The 20256-nt window shown below is 32.9% G+C and overlaps 2 protein-coding genes across 3 annotated transcripts; both read left to right on the top strand.

Moving 5' to 3' along the window:
• The first annotated feature begins 8010 nt into the window (after positions 1-8010).
• LOC108203902 (eukaryotic initiation factor 4A-2-like) lies at positions 8011-13220 on the top strand. The gene is made up of 5 exons (XM_017373106.2): positions 8011-8152; positions 9888-9957; positions 10104-10210; positions 11595-12025; positions 12319-13220. The coding sequence occupies exons 2-5, from the start codon at positions 9890-9892 to the stop codon at positions 12952-12954; spliced, it is 1242 nt and encodes a 413-aa protein (XP_017228595.2). The 5' UTR covers positions 8011-8152; positions 9888-9889; the 3' UTR covers positions 12955-13220.
• LOC108203909 (eukaryotic initiation factor 4A-2-like) lies at positions 8095-19628 on the top strand. 2 transcript variants are annotated; one of them, XM_017373114.2, is made up of 5 exons: positions 8095-8152; positions 16924-16993; positions 17138-17244; positions 18161-18591; positions 18884-19628. In XM_017373114.2, exons 2-5 carry the CDS (start codon positions 16926-16928, stop codon positions 19517-19519), a joined length of 1242 nt encoding a protein of 413 aa, XP_017228603.1. In that variant the 5' UTR covers positions 8095-8152; positions 16924-16925; the 3' UTR covers positions 19520-19628. The 2 variants fall into 2 exon arrangements, with proteins under 2 accessions (XP_017228603.1, XP_063946804.1); XM_064090734.1 differs by lacking the exon at positions 8095-8152 and adding an exon at positions 16121-16816.
• The last annotated feature ends 628 nt before the right edge of the window (positions 19629-20256 follow it).

Below are 20256 nucleotides of genomic sequence, written 5' to 3'. Positions count from 1 at the left end.
GATCAAAGCTTTTGGCACGAATATATTCACTTGAACAAGATTGATTTTTCAAGTTCGTGAATAGCCTCATCTTATTATTTATTAATCAAGTGATTAAGTAGTCCATAGTGAGGTAGAGCACATTCTCCCTTTTCCCCACTTCAGTTGCACCATTCCAGGAAGTAAACTAATCTTTCAACTTTGATTGCATGAAAAAACAAAACCGAATCCATTCCAAATTTCCCTCTCATGAATTGATGTATCCACCTTTTTTATACCACTTGCATGGCAGATGAGTTGGGATTTGAAAAGAGACCAAGTTAGTTAGAGTCCAAAGTAATTTTTCTCGAATTTCTTGTTTCATGTAACTTTAATAGAAAATTATTTTCGAAAATTGACCAGAATTATGTTTTTTAATAATTAAATCATGATTTCTCTCCATTTTAATAAGTTTCATCCCGACTATTTTATATTTTCCATATATTTTATCTCCACGTATCAATTAAAAATAAATATAGAAATTATTGTCCAGGGAGATCATCGCTAATTAATTTAATTTTTAGTGGTGTATACGGTGCATGCGAATTTCAAGACAGCATGAATAAACAACAAATTGTAATGGCAGGCCCAATTTCTTTGTAAAAAGATAAAGTTATTTACAAATATTATAATTTATTATCTTGGCCAATAAACGGTAAACAAATACATTCGTGAGAGGACCACGCGAGGATCTTCAATTTCAAAAGTAATTTAAAGTAAATATGCTTTAAATTATAAATAAATACTAAAAATAAAGCATGCACTACAAGAAAACCGGGTATTTTCGACCTCTATTTTCGACCAAAATTTAATTTCGACCGTATTTGGTCGAATCATTGACATTTGTCAGTTGGATGATGTAAGTCACCCTAATCGTACAGACTAACTAGGTGTTTATAGTATCTTAATGAATAACTAATCGAACTTAATCATAATTAAGTGAAGAATAAAGTGTTAGTCCTTTCATCATGCGCAATGCAATGCAAAGCTAATGATTTGATCACGAAGTATTTAAGTTGTATGTGAGTACTGATTATGAAGCCAATCAGCTGGTTGATATAAGAATCTTGATTTACACAAAAGCAGGCTAGCTATATAGCAGCTTCTAGGCAATTGGATTCGTGATTATGGAGGAATCAAAGAAGTTAAATCATTAGCTAATAATACAATGACTTGTTACAACTTACACGAATGACTTGTTGGCCAGGGCAATTGCTATAAATTTGAGAAATATACAATGTCTTTCTAATACATGAATGAATCCGAATTTCATTAATATTAATTAGTTGATCAATGCTATGACGAGAATGATTATAATTAGATATAAACTTGATTATCAATTTATATTATGAGAAAAATATATGATTACGTATTACGAAATGATTTTGGAAAATTTATAAAATAATTTATAACTAGAGCGGCTAAATGGGAGATTTCTGCATGTTAGACCCATTTTTTATCTCCAATTTTATTAATTATTAATTAGTTGGATGATACGATAAAAATGATTATAATTAAACATAATTTCATTAGAGCGGGTTATATGGAGGATTCCCATGTCTCTTAGCCGGTTTTTCACCTTGTCAAGTTCTCTGATCCCCATGTCTAACACGAATCGGGGATTCAAGAATTTTTTAAAAAAAATATTATAATATTAATTATATATTTTTTTAATTAAAATTATCTTAATATGTCATAATTTATAATATTTCTCCACTTTATATAATATTTTAAACATCAATTTAAATTACTATTTATTTATAGTATAATACAAGATAAAACGAGGTTTGTTATAATTTATTTTCATTATAATATTAACTAATTTAATCAATGAAATGATTATGTTTATCTAAATTTATAAGTATTATATATTCATCACTGACATGTAATATTAATATATAAATATAATAATTATATTATATATATATTTATAATATAATACAAGATAAATCATTATAATATTAGCTAATTTAATCAATGAAATAATTTTGTTTATTCAAATTATATATTCATCAATGATATATAATATTAATATATAAATATAATAATTATATTGTATATAATTCATAAAATTTCGGAACATTCGGATGGAGAGACAAATCCCCAAATCAGTCTCAATCCTCCAAAATTTTATATAAATTTTTTCAATCCCAACCATAAAATAATTTTATATAAATGGTTTTTTGTAAACAGTTTCTGATAAGGTCAAGTGGTGTAAATATATGGAGGATCTAGTATCTATATACATTTCCCTTTATGGAAGTGGGGGAACTCTTTGTCATGTTTTGGACCTTCCCTTTCTGGAGTGGGAGATGAGGGAGCTGCTTACATATACACACATAATGATTCCAGCTGCCCCCTTACAGGTTGTTAACAGGGATTAATGATTAACTAAGAGAGGATCAATGTAGAGAGTTTAAAATTTGAATAGATGTTTGCAAGGAATTGATCAATGTCCGGTTTATTTAACAAGGTTCAACTCTCACTCATACAAATCAAAACTTAAATCCATCTTTATTTTCGATTAATCAAGAGAAAAATTAGTTGCAGTAAGAGTGATTTGTATTCTAAAAATAAGTACTTATTTTCATAAATGAAAATTAGGGGATTATTTTTCGTAATTTAAAAAGAATAGTTTGTTAATTATAAATGAGAAGTTCATTAAAAGTGAAAAGTGATTTTTATTTTATGTGTTTAGATAATTTTTTTTGTTATTTAAAACTTATTTGATATAAAAATTAGGTCTTTTTAAAATACCTAAGTTGCAAAGTTTTTTTTTTCTTCAAAAATACAGTGCCTCAATTGCAACTGTTGCAACCTGAAAATTAACTGTTTTTAAGGAGCGTTGCAACCTCACATGCAATTCTGACCGTATATTTGAAATAAATTTAAAAATATGGTTGTTTTTCCAAATTTCTCTAAAAATTATTAATATAACAATAAATTATTATAAATTAAATTTTAAAATGGTTGTTTGCATGAATGTAAAATCAAATTTTAAAAATAAAATAACTCATTAGAAAATAAGTATGAATTCTCAACTTTTTAAATTTTGTCTTTAAGAATCCATATCTTTTATAAATCGAAACTTTTGACTCATAAATTCTAGATAGTACGCCTAAATATCATCCTTTCCTTACACGAATGTTTCAATTTGTTGACATGATGGAAAGGACGCAAGTCACGCAACGTAACAGCATCTTCCTTTACTTGGTGGTAGCCCTAATGGGATTGATTGATCAAGGAAGATAAAGTGTATTTGATTGCGGGCATTTATTTGCATGTTCATCCTCTCATAATAATTCATCGCACACTTATCTTGTATGCGCAGACGAACATGCAAATATTACTACTATAACTTATCCCATCGGTCGTTATGCTTTCGGCCACTATGAGACATGAAAGGAGGTCCCCTCCCTATCTTCCACATGGCTCCTTGGGGTGAGACTGAGACTGTGGGGTGGTGTCTACAGCCCGTCCACATGTTTCTATTATTCCATCTATCTTCGCTTTCTTTTTTTGGGCCTAGAAAATTCCAATATTACTAGTGGTATATATCGATAAAAAAATGTGGAGTGAAAAATCTCGAAATAAGTTTAACATGATATTATAACATCTTGTATATCTATCTTGTATATATATATATTGAAAACTTCTTAGTCTTTTTTTGGCTCAACATGAGAAGACCTGATTTTCTTTTATATAGTCGAGTCAGTAAAAAAGAAATTAACGTTCTAAAAAGAGAAATCGGACTTGTAAATATATGATATGTTGAATTTAATGAAAGGATAAACTACAATAAATATAGAATAATGTAAGACTAAATTTAAAAAATTCCTATTATTGGCTTTATCTCATTAGGATCAATTTATTTAAACTTTTTAACTAAAATAAGAAATTTTGTAAGTTAACTCAATATATATATATAATAATTCATTTAAAATATGCAAAAAAAAATAATAAGATGATATTATACACATTTTTAAGTTTATTAATATATGAATAAATTTTTTTTAAAAATTGATCAAGAAAAATCAAACAATTTAGAGTAAGGCATATGATATTTTATATTGACCGCTTTATTTAACATGGTGAGCTCTAACATTATCTCAAAAACCTCGAAATCATGTTTAGTAGAATTTTAATTTTTTTATCCAACGGACCTGAGACCCGACCACCTCCTACATTATCGGACCCAGAGAATATCATTATTTGGGCCTCGTTTGTCAGAATAGTGTAAAAGAAATTTTTTTGGGATACTTTGATTTAAGGACATTGGAATTGTTTGGTTATCGTAAACATAGTGAGCCCACATAATCTCCGGATCAAATCCACAGCCTCGTAGTCTTCCAGCTTAAGTCCAGTCTGACCCATTATCAGCCCAACATTTGAAAACGTTGCAGGCTAGCTGGTGACAACTGACACCTAAGTCCAACGATGTCCTGTGTTTTAAAAATATACTCCCTCTGTCCCATTTAATTCTATACGTTTCTTTTTAACTGTTCGACACGCATTTTAATGCTCTTATAAAATATAGTTCCGTAACTTATTTTTGAGATTTTCTTTTTCTGTATAAAAATATAATATCTAAACTTTAATTCAGAAAAGAAAAATTTTAAAAATAAATTGCACAACTACAATTTGCAGGAGCATTAAAGTCCGTGCCGCGTCCCCGTCCCCCAATGTATACAACTAGGGGGACGGAGGGAGTAATAAAAAATGATATTTCAGTGATTCAAGACATCATCTTCGTATATTAACTCCATCATATGTGTCATTCTTGTGTCTAGTGATATATTTGAATTATTATAGGAGGGAACTGAAAAGAAGAGAGGAGACATATGTGTTCAGATAGATGGAAATTATTTTTTATTGATTTAAGACATGCACATTGGTGCCTGAAAAATAAGGTACTTGTTAGATGTCCCGCTGTTTTAAGGTACCATTAGGTCATGGTTGGAGCACTTATTTGCTTCAAATGCCTTAAAACTAAAATTTGATTTAGGTGATCAATTTAGGACACTCTTGAACTTGCTCTTATAGCCCGTTTGACTGCACTTGCTCTTAGAGTCCGTTTGACTGAGTTTATGACTTATGGCTTAACATGACTTGTGTGATAAGTCGGGAGTTTAAAATGTCTGTTTGAGTAATTATAACTTATTAAAAACTTAAAGATAATTAAAAATATAAAAATCAAAATAAAATTGATTATTGGATAACTTATGACTTGGGTGTAATTTTTATATAAAAAAAAAGTTCAGAAAAATTAATTCACTAAAAAAAGTACTTCAAACTAATTCTTGGCTTTAAGTTAGCTTCTGACTTATTTTTGACTTTAAGCTGACTTCTGACTTATTACACCAAATTTTAGTTTAAAGTTGAATGCAGTTTTAAGTCCGAGATTAAAGTCGGGACAAACGTCTCACTCGTAAACAGTTTTATAAAAAATGTGATTTGGACATAATGGAAGAAGACAGGCAACAGAGATTAATTTGATAAATCAAAAATTAATTTATAATTATAAATGTGATCAGTTTCTTAAAAAGTGGATTAATGATGATTGATCATCGACTATAACTTAGTGCATAAAGGTGAAAGTATCTTTGAAGGATTAGCGAGGGGGTGTTTGAGACTCGTTTGAGGTCTCTCACAAGAGTTCTTCTTCTTGCTATTATAGAGTTTTTCTTCTTCTCCAGAGCATAGAATAATATAGTTAAAAATCGTTGCAAGACTATACCTTCCTTTTGCCAAATGTAATATTTAATAATTTAAATTAGTATAATTTTTCAATATTAAAAACTTGCAATTCAACTGTTCAATTTTCAAACTTGGGCCGTTTGGCGCAACTTAAAAAAAAGTGACTTATTGCTTAAAATAAGAAATAGATTATATAAATGATAAGTGAATTAGACTTATAAGTTATTAAAAGTGTCTGGGTAACTTTTATTTATAAGTCAATTATGTTAGTATTAGTGTCCTAGAAACAATGCTATTATGTTTGAATGTAACATATTATGGATTATGTTTTATTGATTATTGAATAGATATTTATTATGTTCTTTATTTACTGCGTGATAAATTTATAGCATAATAAATGTCCTTGGAATATGATATGCAATTCTATATCTCTAAGTGCGTGACTTAGAAATGAGATTATGAGAATAGTATCGATATTTCTAAAGGTCCCTAGTCGAGCATTATTATTAAGGGACAATAGTAATGCATGGAGACTAGTGTGTTTGTTGACTGATGATCACATCTCAATGATCATAAGTATGGTGATACTAAAGTCAAAAACACAAGTGCATGTATTAACACATGGCACTGGAATGACCCACCGTGAGATTCTACATGTTAATAAGTGTCATTAGAAATTCTCACTGTGATAATGATGTAATGATCCTCTGACTTGATATCATTATATTTCTATATGAGAATTAATATACTTTGGTTGCATTAAAAGTTACCTTTGACCAGGTGATGATAAAATGTATATTGGGTATATTATGAATCATATGAGAAATATGAATGATCTAGAAAGGATTTAACCCTCCTATTTTAGGAGTGATATTATTGGCCTCTTGATTGAGTGAGACTATGAAATGCATGGCCGTGCTCAAATATTGATTTGTTTAATAATCCACTCATTGATCAAGAAAATTCGGATTAAACATTGAAAAGGATGACACAATGCATGCCTCGAGTTTGATCTATAATATAAGGTTAAAAGGATTATATTACATTGTACATTATTCACAAAAGGTTTAATTGAATCACCAATTATTATTATTACTTGGGTAGCAATGATGTATTACTAGATGCCACTCATTGTATATAATTTTATTATGGGATATTAAATTATTGCCAACGTAATAATAACCTAAAGGGTCACACACTTCAAACGTTTAAAGGAGTTTTAATTTAAATTCCGAATTTAAATTAAATGATTAAATTCGGAATAAATTGTTTAGTTGAGCCGGTCTTAATTAAATAATCAGGATTTCGAATTTAATATTAAAACCTAAATCGGATTGTATTTGGAGAAGCCCAAAACCGATTAGGGTTAGGCCCATCTCTCCTTTCCCTATAAATACATAATGATGTATTGTTTTAGGATGATGAGTTATAAATTCGTTTTATAAACCCCAGCAGCTCTGCATCAGGAGAGGCTAGAAAGAGAGGTTGACTTCGGCTAGTACCGGTTCCGGTGATCATTAGGCGATCAGGCGGGACTGTTTAGAGACGCGATCCTTAGACCGAGGGCTGCGTGGTGATTGCTTATTCCGGACCTCCATCTTTCGCTAACATAAAGGTTTAATAAGGTATTATTTCGTATCTCCATAATCAGCCATGCATTATAGATGGATTCTGCGATTAGGGTTTCGGAAATTTTTGATTTTACGTTACTTTTCGCTGCGTTTTATTGCCCCGAAATCCAACAAATTGTGTGTTTGGTAATTTCAAATTATTAAAATAAACTTCTATAATAAATAAAGTTTATTACATATTAAAATTTTAAAAATTTCATAAAAAATGCAAATTACTAAAAAAAGTCCAAAAAAGCTAGCATTTCTAACTTCCAGTTTTTGACTTCAAAATCCAACTTTGCCAAACACTACCTAAAAAGCAGAAACAACTTAAAGTGCTAAAAAAGCCTGAAAACACTTAAACAACTTAAAGTGCTAAAAAAGCCCGAAAACACTTATAATAAGTGTTGCCAAACACCCAATTTACTTTCCTAAATATTTAGTTCTTGTTTTCGATTATAAGACCGACAGACTGGATTGAATTTGCTCAAAATCTGTTCATATTCGATTTGACAGCCACTCAAAGTCTCAAACTGTTTTCATATAAATAAATTATTAGTTTGAAATTTATTTTATTCTTTTATGAACTCAGAAGTATTTATCTGTTATTTTATTAGTTAAAGAAAAGAAAACCGTAGCAATATTGAGCAATAAAATCAAACGGCGCCGTTCAACTCCGAGGTTTTGTATACAAAACAACACTTTTCACACTACTTTCTATCTCTTTGCAAAATTCTCAACTCCTGCGGCGTAGATCTAAGGAGTTTGAGAAAACCCTAATCGTACTTTTCAAGAACCCACTTCACTCTTCAACTCATCTTCAACAAGTAAGCTATTCTTTATTATTTTCCATATAAAATTTTCAATCTATCTTTAATTCAATACATGGGTATGTTTATATGTGTGTATGGATTGATGGGCTTGCTTTATATTGTATCTTTTTGTTTTTTTGAGATGGGGTTTTAGTTTTGTTTAGCTTTCTTAATTGATTGAGTTAAAGTTTCGATTTTTATGTGTTTTTGCTGTTGTCAAGGCTTGAGTTGTAGTTGGGTTTGCATAAAGTTGATTTATTTGATGTGGGTTTGTTTGGATTGAAGTTCTTGTGAATGTGTGATTGGGTTTGTTTGATGAAGGGAAGATTTTTAGCTTAATAAGTTTGAGGGTTGTGTTTTGTTTTTGGGGGAATGAGAAGTCGGTTTATAGGTTGAAGAAGCTGATTGGTAATGTGTATGTGTAGACTGAGTAGGGAAGGGTTTGGACTGGATTGTGTTTGTCATTACTTTGTCTAAATGCTTCACATGTAAGCAATTCAAGCATGTTATGCCCCCCTATAGGTTAGGGGTATAAAAAGACCGTTTTACAGTTAATGTTTGTAATGGTTTTGTATGATGAGAGATATATTAGAAAAAATTGAATTTCGGTTTTGGCAATCCAGATGCCTCCATTGGTTATGCTGTAAAGAGGGATCTTTTATTTGTGCTTTAAACTTAGTGTAGCTGACAAGTATACGGAATTTATGGCTTTGTAATTTTGTCATTTTCTGTATAAATATGGGTATGTTGTAGAATAGGGGCTGTAATGCAATTGGTGGAGTAGCAGATGATGCTTAAAAACAGATATTTATACACATTCATTTGGCACACAAAACTTGCGTCTACTACTTTTTATTAATGTCAAGAAAAATGGAGTATTGCTGAACAACTGATTTAGGCAAGGCGTAATATATTTTCTGTTGAATCAATTATAATAATTTATAGATATTCTGTTAAGCATCCATTTTTTTTGCAAAATAAGGTATTTCTGTTTGGGTGTGTTTGTATCCCAATGTTTCAGTATTAGTTATTAGAGGTAGATACTATATTGGGCTTGGCCTAAGTTTGAGCTAGGCATATACATACGCAGTGATAGCATATACTGTGCAAATTATAAATAAAAACCTTCCAGCGTTAACTTTTAGTGAACAACTAAAAATTTGCCACTATGAAAAAAATTAGAGTGGCCCTTTCTTATTTTAATTAACTGTTTTTCTGCCTTGGTCATTTTTGTGGAACACAGAAATATAGTGAGTTGAACTAAGTAATATATTAATAATCTATTATTCTATATCTCGCATCTATTGTTTCTAGTTTATATATGATTTAGGCTATCAAATTAACATTACTCGACTCATTAATATTTCCTATCATGAAAACGTAATGAATCAACCCACTGAGCAACAATATTTGAAGTTCGTTTCTTCTACTTCTGTAGTTGTGAAATTTTGTTTGAACTATTTATGTTATGTAATTTCTTTTTCTGAAATTATCAGCTCATAGTAAAGCATTATGTCAGGGGGCTACTAGGTTCTTTTATACTTTGCAATGGAATAATTTTCCACATTTTTTCAGTTTGCCATCAATATATATGTAATATGTGTGTATTTTTTTATTTGAATCACAATTGTTCTTAAACCTTCATTAAGTCACATATTTTATAGTTGAGCACATGAGTTTATTATTTACTTAATTAGTTTGACTCTTCATTTCTTCCTCATGCAAACTTTGTATCTTGTACTCCTAACAGTCATGGCTGGAGCTGCACCAGAAGGTTCTCAATTTGATGCACGTCAATTTGACGCAAAAATGACCGAGTTGTAAGTGATCTGTGCTTCAGTATATGGTTATTCCATCATACAAATATGTTGATTGGTTTCCATTTCTCTAATAAATCGCCCTGTATTTTCTTGCTTTTTTGCTGAAAACTTTTTTTTAAATTTTCTCTATGAATTTATTGGGGCAGACTTGGTGCTGAGGGAGAAGATTTCTTTACATCCTATGATGAGGTTTATGACAGTTTTGATGCTATGGGATTGCAGGAGAATCTTTTGAGAGGCATCTATGCTTACGGTAAAGAAGATTTTAGCTTTGGGTTTCTGTATGTTGCATGCGACCAAATTAAAAAATTACAGGACAAGAACATTTTGAGATAATAAAGAACATAATATTTGGGAGGGGTGGGGGGATGCGCTGAGAAGCTGCTTTCAGTATCCTAACCTAAGTTACCCGGACACGGGTATGGGTATCGGACACGGGTACAGATCCAAGAGTCAGATTCGTAGTTTTAGGATAATTAGGATTCGTGGATGTGGATCCGGAATTAGACTCGGGTACGGGGACTTGGCACTTAAGCTCCATGCAAGTCAAACTTAATATAGCCTGATTTATGGTACATTCATAAAAATAGTGTCTATTGCACATAAATCACATATGCTGAAAATTGAAGCATAAAATCAATAGAACAACATAGAAACAAGTCATTCATGGATCTTGATCTCTATAAACAAGTTGGAACAAGACCTAAGTTTTCATTTTGACATGGGATGTTACAAGGTGAGGTGTCCGGTTGTAATAAGAAGGATCCGACACAGATCCCATACCCACACCCATGTCATGTCCGGTGGACACGGGTATAGGCACAAAAATGGAGAGTCCGGGTAACATAGATCCTAACTGCTCATGAGTTGGATTGATTACTATAAAGTTCTCATGTACATTTTTCCTAGTTTAGCAATTTCTGGAGCAATCTAGAATATTTTTTGATTATCTGCATAATCAGCATATTCCAAAATGGGCAGAGGAAACTGCTCGTCAGTAACCTGCTCATGAGTTCATTATTATATCGTTTTCATGTAGCTTTTTTCTAGTTTAGCAATGTCTGGAGACCTAGAACGCAGCTTTATTATCTACCCGGTTAGCATATTCCAAATTGGACCGAGGAAATGCTTGACAGTAACCTGTTCAATGTAGATTGATTACTATATTTCACGTAGCTTTGTTCTAGGAGTAGCAATGTATGAACTCCGGAGCAAACTAGAATGCAGCTTGATTATAGTAATTCATAAATGGCACAGAAGTTAATCTACCTGAAATGATTTGTCTTTTTAATTTTTTCATTTTACCAAATTCTCCAAGTTTTAGAATGCCATAAAATTGACATGTTTACCAACACCATTAGAAAGCCAAAGTTTCACCCTGTCTTCCTTCCTTCCACATCCAGCCCTTATTTATACTAGTATTTATGCCCGCTACGCAAGGGCTTTGAAAATAAAATTTTGTTTTAGAATAAAATTTTATCGAATTACAAATGTTGTTTATCAAAATACCTTTGCCATGTGATTGGCGTAGGTTTATCAAAACAATATTCTGTGTTGGCTGATTACAGTTTATTTTCTGTCCTTCAAACTGAAAGTTCTCTCGAAGTTTATGTGCTTTTTCATTGTATGTTTTAAAGGTTTTGAGAAACCATCTGCAATTCAGCAGAGGGGAATTGTTCCATTCTGCAAGGGGCTAGATGTTATTCAACAGGCACAGTCTGGTACTGGGAAAACAGCAACTTTCTGCTCTGGAGTTCTGCAGCAGCTTGATTATAGTGTTGTTGAATGTCAAGGTCTGGTTCTTGCTCCTACTCGTGAACTAGCACAACAGATTGAGAAGGTTATGCGAGCTCTTGGTGATTATCTTGGTGTAAAGGTTCATGCTTGTGTTGGGGGAACCAGTGTCCGTGAAGATCAGCGCATTCTGTCAAGTGGAGTTCATGTCGTGGTTGGTACTCCTGGCCGTGTGTTCGACATGTTGCGAAGACAATCTCTGCGCTCAGATTACATCAAGATGTTTGTTTTGGACGAAGCTGATGAAATGCTCTCCAGAGGATTCAAGGATCAGGTACTAATTTTTTTTTATAATATATAATCATTAATTTATGGGTATCACTCTGCTTAATAGACATTTAACCGAAAATTAGATTTTTGTAGCTCAACACGTTATATATTGGTCATGTAGTCATTTTTGTGTACGTTCTTCCCACTTAAATACGGAAGATGCACAATACTGAAATACCATCTGAAAATTGTATATAGGTGGAAGGCGGCCCATTCATAAATTTATTTTTCCTAATGTTTTGCTCGTTCTTTTAATTTATTTTTTTTTTAATGTTTTGATCGCTCTTTTTGTTGCAGATTTATGATATCTTCCAGCTGTTACCTCCCAAAGTCCAGGTTGGGGTCTTCTCTGCCACCATGCCTCCTGAGGCCCTTGAGATCACAAGGAAGTTCATGAATAAGCCTGTGAGGATTCTGGTAAAGAGAGATGAGCTCACTCTTGAGGGTATCAAACAATTTTATGTTAATGTTGACAAGGAGGAATGGAAACTGGAAACACTTTGTGATCTTTATGAGACCTTGGCTATTACTCAGAGTGTCATCTTTGTTAATACCAGGCGCAAGGTTGATTGGCTGACTGACAAAATGCGCAGCCGTGATCACACAGTCTCTGCCACTCACGGAGACATGGATCAAAACACCAGAGATATAATTATGCGTGAATTCCGTTCTGGTTCTTCTCGTGTGCTCATTACCACCGATCTTCTGGCTCGTGGTATAGATGTCCAACAAGTATCCCTTGTAATTAACTATGATTTGCCGACTCAGCCAGAGAACTACCTTCATCGTATTGGTCGTAGTGGACGTTTTGGAAGGAAAGGTGTTGCAATCAACTTTGTGACCAAGGATGATGACAGGATGTTGGTTGACATACAGAAGTTCTACAATGTAGTAGTGGAGGAGCTGCCAGCCAATGTTGCCGATCTTCTTTAGGGTGGAATTCATCTGTTTATTTAAGTGTTACTTAAAAGTTACCTTGCTGTCCAATCTTGGTAGGTTTACTATCCGAGACACATATTTTGGGTATCGAACTCCCTTTACAACTTCTTCCTAGTTTGTTGTAATTTTGTTTTTGTTTTTTTTGCGCAAAATTTGGTGAATTTCTGTATCCTATATTCTGATACGATTTGCAGAATGGTATGCTTGAAGTCGAACACTTGAGCTCAAGTGCTGAATCTTAAGTTTTGATTTTTTTCTCATCTGCAAGGATTTTGTCATTTTGCTGTCCGTCTTGTTTCAGTTGGGTTATAAAGGTTATGTGAGATGTTTGAATACTCCCTCCGCCCCCTGAGTAGTATACGGGGAACGGGGACGCGGCACGGACTTTAATACTCCTGTAAAGTGTAGTTGTGTAATTTATTTTTAATTTTTTTTTTTCTGAATTAAAGTTTGGATGTTATATTTTTATTCAGAAAAAGAAAATCTATTACCTCCATCCCAAATTAGATGTCCCCTTTGACGTTGGGCACGTAACTTTAGGTGGATTGACCGTATACTTCCGAAATTTATTTTTTTATTTTTTCTTTTATAAATGAAAATTTTATATTTTAATTTTTATTTGCAAAAATAAAATTTTAAAAATAAGTCACGTATCTATGCGGTCAATTAACCTTAAATTGTGTGCCCAAAGTCAACGGGGCCATCTAATTTGGGATGAAGGGAGTAAAAAATAAGTTACAAAACTATATTTTATATGGTTTTTCTGTGGTGTGCCCACACTAAGCGCTAACTTTCATGACTGTGGTGCATTTTTATTGGTCCTCCAATCATAAATATGGATGGCCTCCTTATATTTTCACCAAGTTCACCAATAAAAATCCACCAAATTCATCAAAGTTAGTGTTTATTGTGTGTATTTGGGCACACGTTAGAAAGACCCTATTTTATATGAACATTGAAATACGTGTCGAGCAGTTGAAAAGAAACATATACAATTAAATGAGACAGAGGGAGTATTTATTTATCATATGGTTCAGCATATCATTGAGACTGTTTGGTCCGGCTTGAAGGTCATTTTAGATTTTGAGCTAGGCTCTTTTCCAAGGTTTTCGAGTAGAAAATGTCTGTGTATTAATAATAAATCTTAAAGTTAATACTCTAGCTTCTGATTTAGAAGTAATAAAGGGGTGGTAATTTCGGATAACGGGTCGTGTTCGTGTTAGCAATCAGGTCGATTTCGGGTCAAGGTAAAATCACTTAAAATTGAATACAATAGCAAATTGAAGTTATTAGAAATGTAATTCTAATTTCGGGTTACTTCGGGTCCATTTCGGGTCACTCGGGTGATTTTCGGGTGATTTTCGGGTTTTTGTCTCAGCAAATCGGGTTGGGTCGGGTTCGAGTCGGGTTTCGGGTCGTGTCTGATATGCCACCCCTTTACTAGACTGTATTCATTCGAATAATTTATTTTATCTTATAATTTTTAAAAATAAAAGCTGAGTTTTCATCATTCGAATAAGTAAGTATTAAATTTATCTTTGTTAGTAAATTATATACAATATAAAATTAATTGAAAAATAATAATTCTAACTGTCCACTTGTTACCTCCTAAGTCATTGTTTTTGATGCATCGAACCGGTTCCTAAAATTGTACATTTAGCTGAAGCAACTTAATTCAAAATATACTATGGAGAAACTACATTTTATTTAGTCGATTGATATTTTATTAGTTTGGAAGGTTAAACATTAGGAGGTAAAAGAAATATCTCTTTTAAATAAATGAAGTGAAAATTCCTGATATAAAGAAAATGAAGTAAAAATTTTTACTCCCTCTATTTTGAAATATAGGTCGCTTGACTTTTTGACACATATTTATAAGTCTTTTGACCGTTTAGTTAAAATTATTATTTTTAAAATTCTTTTTTCTGAATTATAATATTAATAATATACTTTTATTCAAAAAAAACTTCAAAAATAATAATTTTAACTATGCGGTCAAAAAAATTAGGAAATGTGTGCGAAAAAATTAAACAACTTATATTTCAAAACAGAGGAGTATTAATGAAAAAACTCTCACAATTTGCAAGGAAGTGCAAGGGTCTCTAGCTTGAATAAAAGCACTATCCATCAATACTGCTATTACTTCTTTGGGAATATTGATGGCCTCTTTTGTCTTCCATGCATGCTGCATCTTCGCTCATTCATTCTTACTGGTAAATCTTGAGGTGTCATAGTTACTTTTTTGCGCTAAATGAAGTTTGTTTTCACTATAATTATAATGATTTTTTTAAGAACAGTTTGATACATGGGGTTGCGTTTATTTCAATGGAATGGGGAGAATGTAATGAAAAATGTAGAAAGTATGAGAAAATTGCAGGAAACGTAACGAAGAAGTGGAATGAACAGTGGTGATTAGATTTCTAGTTCAAATAGTTAGAATGAAATGATTGCTCACCTCCAATTTAGAGTACAAATTTCATTTCATTCCGTCCATGGTACACAGCAGGGTTTAACCATATAACCTAGGGTTTACAAGGCAGAATAGCATAAGATTAAAAAGAGTGAACGAGTATGTCCTCGCAATAGCAGCGGGTTTTTCTGGGCGTATGTTTTGGCGATATAAAAAAGGATTTAGAAGATTTTGTGTTATTGATGTTTAATTTGCATAAATTATAATGACTGCTTAAGATAAAGTCTTAAGCAGTCATTATAATTTATGTTTTGTTGATTGTTACCAGCGATGCTTTTAATACTTGATAAGGAAAAGCGGGACTTTTTGCTTATAGATGATGTTATGATTTTTGATTCTTTTTCCTTTTTATTTGCTAAATTTAGATGCAACTAAATTTGGAAGTACATAATCATTTGAGTTTGAGTTTAGATTCTTTTTCCTGTTTATGTGCTAAATTTAGATACTACTAAATTTGAAAGTACATCATCATTTGAGTGTGATTTTTGTATTAGAGTGCTCTTGTTCACGAAGGAAGCAAAAACTACTATCCCATATTCAGAATAATTAAGTTTTGCAAAGTGTGTCTTTGTTGTTTGTGTTTTTTGAGGGAATATTTACTATGGCCTTTTCATCTTTGGATGCATCTCAGCCCATTTGAGTTCTTATATATTTCATGTAGTTTTTTTTTATTATATATAATTGCAGTTGAAGATCCTTCTATGAAGTATAGTTTGTGCTCTAGAGTGGCAGTGGATTCATTTGATCTAATGACTCTAGACCAGTCCAACTACAGAATCTGGAGAAGTTGTATGGAGTCATATCTTGCTAGTGAAGATTTGTGGGATATTGTGTGTGGAGCACATAGTATTTCTTCGAAAAATACCCAAGTTAATGATGATGCTCTCAAGGAGTGGAAGAAAAAGAACGGCAGAGCTGAATTTGTCTTAAAGAGATCCATCTCTGATGACCTCTTTCACCATATTCTCTATTGCAAGTCAGCAAGTAGTATCTGGGAAACTCTTACTAATGTATTCAATAAAACTGACGATCAAGCTTCATTAAGGTTGTTAGAGAATGAGCTTGAAAATGCCACACAAGGTACTTTGTCCATTTCACAGTTTTTCTTGAAAATCAAGAACCTGTGCTCAGAGATTTCCAAACTTAACCCGGAGGAGCTGGTTTCTGACGCCCAGTTGAAGTGCATAGTTGATCATGGCTTGAAGCCCGAATTCGTTCCCTTTGTGAAATCAATCCAAGGATGGCTTGTACAACCATCTTTTGAAGAATATGAGAATATATTGGTTTCACTGGAGGGCTTAGCAAAGAAAAGTGCCGAAATTATGTCTGAGAATGAAAGAGAAAGTGATTTGAATGCAAGAAAGCCTAAAAATAATACAGACAAAGGTAAAGAGCAGGGGAAGTGTGTGTTTAATTTCTGTGATGTCAGAATAGTTCCTTTGATTCAAGTTACCATAGTTTTGGCTAATGTTCTTCTCGTGTATTCCTAATAGTCATGGCTGGAGCTGCACCAGAAGGTTCTCAATTTGATGCACGTCAATTTGACGCAAAAATGACCGAGTTGTAAGTGATCTGTGCTTCAATATGTGGTTATTCCATCATACAAATATGTTGATTGGTTTCCATTTCTGTAATGAAATCCCCCTGTATTTTCTTGCCTCTGTGCTGAAAACAATTTTTTATTTTTTTATGAATTTATTGGGGCAGACTTGGTGCTGATGGAGAAGATTTCTTTACATCCTATGATGAGGTTTATGACAGTTTTGATGCTATGGGATTGCAGGAGAATCTCTTGAGAGGCATCTATGCCTACGGTAAAGAAGATTTTAACTTTGGGTTTCTTTATGTTGCATGCGACCAAATTAAAAAACTCCAGGACTAAAACATTTTGAGATAAATAAAGAACATATTAGTTTTATGACTACCATTGGGTGGGATTTTTTTTTAATTAATACCTTTTTTTGTTTGTGGGGGGGGGGGGGGGGGGGGGGGGGGATGCGCTGCGAAGCTGCTTTCAGTGACCTAACTGCTCATGAGATTATTTACTATAAAGTTTTCATGTAGCTTTTTTATAGTTTAGCAATTTCTGGAGCAATCTAGAATATTTTTTTATTATCTGCACAATCAGCATATTCCAAAATGGGCCGAGGAAACTGCTAGTCAGTAACATGCTCATGAGTTCTTTATTATTATACTGTTTTCATGTAGCTTTTTTCTAGTGAAGCAATGTCTGGAGCAACCTAGAACACAGCTCCATTATCTACCCATGAGCATAGTCCAAATTGGACTGAGGAACTGCTCGACAGTAACCTGTTCAATGTAGATTAATGACTATATTTCACGTAGCTTTCTTCTAGGAGTAGCAGTGTATGAAGTCCGGAGCAAAGTAGAATGCAGCTTGATTAGAGTAATTTATAAATGGCACAGAAAGTTTTAATTTACCTGAAATGATTTGTCTTGTAAATGTTTTTATTTTACCAAATTCTCCAAGTTTTAGAATGCCATGAAATTGACATGTTTACGAACACCACTAGAAAGGCAATGTTTCACCCTGTCTTCCTTCCTTCCACATCCAGCCTTTGTTTATATTTTCTCTAAAATTCCTTTACCATGTGATAGGCGTAGGTTTATCAAAAAAATACTGTGTTGGCAGATTACAGTTTATTTTCAGTTCCTTGAAAATGAAAGTTCTCTCGAAGTTTATGTGCTTTTTCGTTGTATGTTTTAAAGGTTTTGAGAAACCATCTGCAATTCAGCAGAGGGGAATTGTTCCATTCTGCAAGGGGCTAGATGTTATTCAACAGGCACAGTCTGGTACTGGGAAAACAGCAACTTTCTGCTCTGGAGTTCTGCAGCAGCTTGATTATAGTGTTGTTGAATGTCAAGGTCTGGTTCTTGCTCCTACTCGTGAACTAGCACAGCAGATTGAGAAGGTTATGCGAGCACTTGGTGATTATCTTGGTGTAAAGGTTCATGCTTGTGTTGGTGGAACCAGTGTCCTTGAAGATCAGCGCATTCTGTCAAGTGGAGTTCATGTCGTGGTTGGTACTCCCGGCCGTGTGTTCGACATGTTGCGAAGACAATCTCTGCGCTCAGATCACATCAAGATGTTTGTTTTGGACGAAGCTGACGAAATGCTCTCCGGAGGATTCAAGGATGAGGTACTAGTTTTTTTTTAATTATTAATTTATGGGCATCACTCTGCTTAATAGACATTCAATCGAAAATTAGATTTTTGTAGCTCAACACGTTATATATTGGTTATGTAGTCATTTTTGTGTACGTTCTTTCCACATAAATATGGAAGATGCACAATGTACTGAAATACCATCTGAAAATTGTATATAAATGGAAGGTGGCTCATTCATAAATTTATTTTTCTTAATGTTTTGCTTGTTCTTTTAATTTATTATTATTTTTTTAATGTTTTGATCGCTCTTTTTGTTGTTGTAGATTTATGATATCTTCGAGCTCTTACCTCCCAAAGTCCAGGTTGGGGTCTTCTCTGCCACCATGCCTCCTGAGACTCTTGAGATCACAAGGAAGTTCATGAAAAAGCCTGTAAGGATTCTGGTAAAGAGAGATGAGCTCACTCTTGAGAGTATCAAACAATTTTATGTTAATGTTGACAAGGAGGAATGGAAACTGGAAACACTTTGTGATCTTTATGAGACCTTGGCTATTACTCAGAGTGTCATCTTTGTTAATACCACGCGCAAGGTTGATTGGCTGACCGACAAAATGCGTAGCCGTGATCAATCAGTCTCTGCCACTCAGGGAGACATGGATCAAAACACTAGAGATATAATTATGCGTGAATTCCGTTCTGGTTCCTCTCGTGTGCTCATTACCACTGATCTTCTGGCTCGTGGTATAGATGTCCAACAAGTATCCCTTGTAATTAACTATGATTTGCCGACTCAGCCAGAGAACTACCTTCATCGAATTGGCTGTATTGGACGTTTTGGAAGGAAAGGTTTTGCAATCAACTTTGTGACCAAGGATGATGACAGGATGTTGGTTGACATACAGAAGTTCTACAATGTAGTAGTGGAGGAGCTGCCAGCCAATGTTGCCGATCTTCTTTAGGGTGGAATTCATCTGTTTATTTAAGTGTTACTTAAAAGTTACTCGGCTGTCCAATCTTGGTAGGTTTACTATCCGAGACAGATATTTGGGTATTGAACTCCCTTTACAACTTCTTCCTAGTTTGTTGTAATTTTGTTTTTGGTTTTTGCGCTGGTGAATTTCTGTACCCTATATTCCGATACAATTTGCAGAATGGTATGCTTGAAGTCGACAATCTTAAGTTTTGATATTTTTTCTCATCTCCAAGGATTTTGTCATTTTGTTGTCCGTCTTGTTTCAGTTGGGTTATATGAGATGTTGAATATATTTATTTACCTTTTGGATCCTACCGGCATAACTCTGAAGCCTGTGTGGCTCGGAAGTCATTTTTGATTTTGAGTTGTACATTATTTATGTTATAAAACATTTTCGATTTTGAGCTTTATAAGACATTTTACATTTTGAGCAGGAAACTCTGTGTATTGATAATAAATTTAAAGTTTATAAATAAGCTAGCTTCTGATTTAGAAGTAATAGTAAACCGGAAATTAAATTAAAACTATAATTTGTTTATTTTTTGGATAATTAACTTCATTTTATAATTTTATAAATAAAAGTCAATTTTATCATTCAAATAAAAGGGTATTAAATTTTGAATAACTTATATATAAAATTATTGAAAATTATACTCTTTTTTTGAGCAAAATTGAAAATTATACTCTAATTGTCCACTTGTTGCCTCATGGCTCATGGTCACA

The sequence above is a fragment of the Daucus carota genome, chromosome 1, assembly GCF_001625215.2.
Source record: "Daucus carota subsp. sativus chromosome 1, DH1 v3.0, whole genome shotgun sequence".
Lineage (NCBI taxonomy): Eukaryota > Viridiplantae > Streptophyta > Magnoliopsida > Apiales > Apiaceae > Daucus > Daucus carota.
This window is presented reverse-complemented; position numbering and strand designations above follow the sequence as displayed.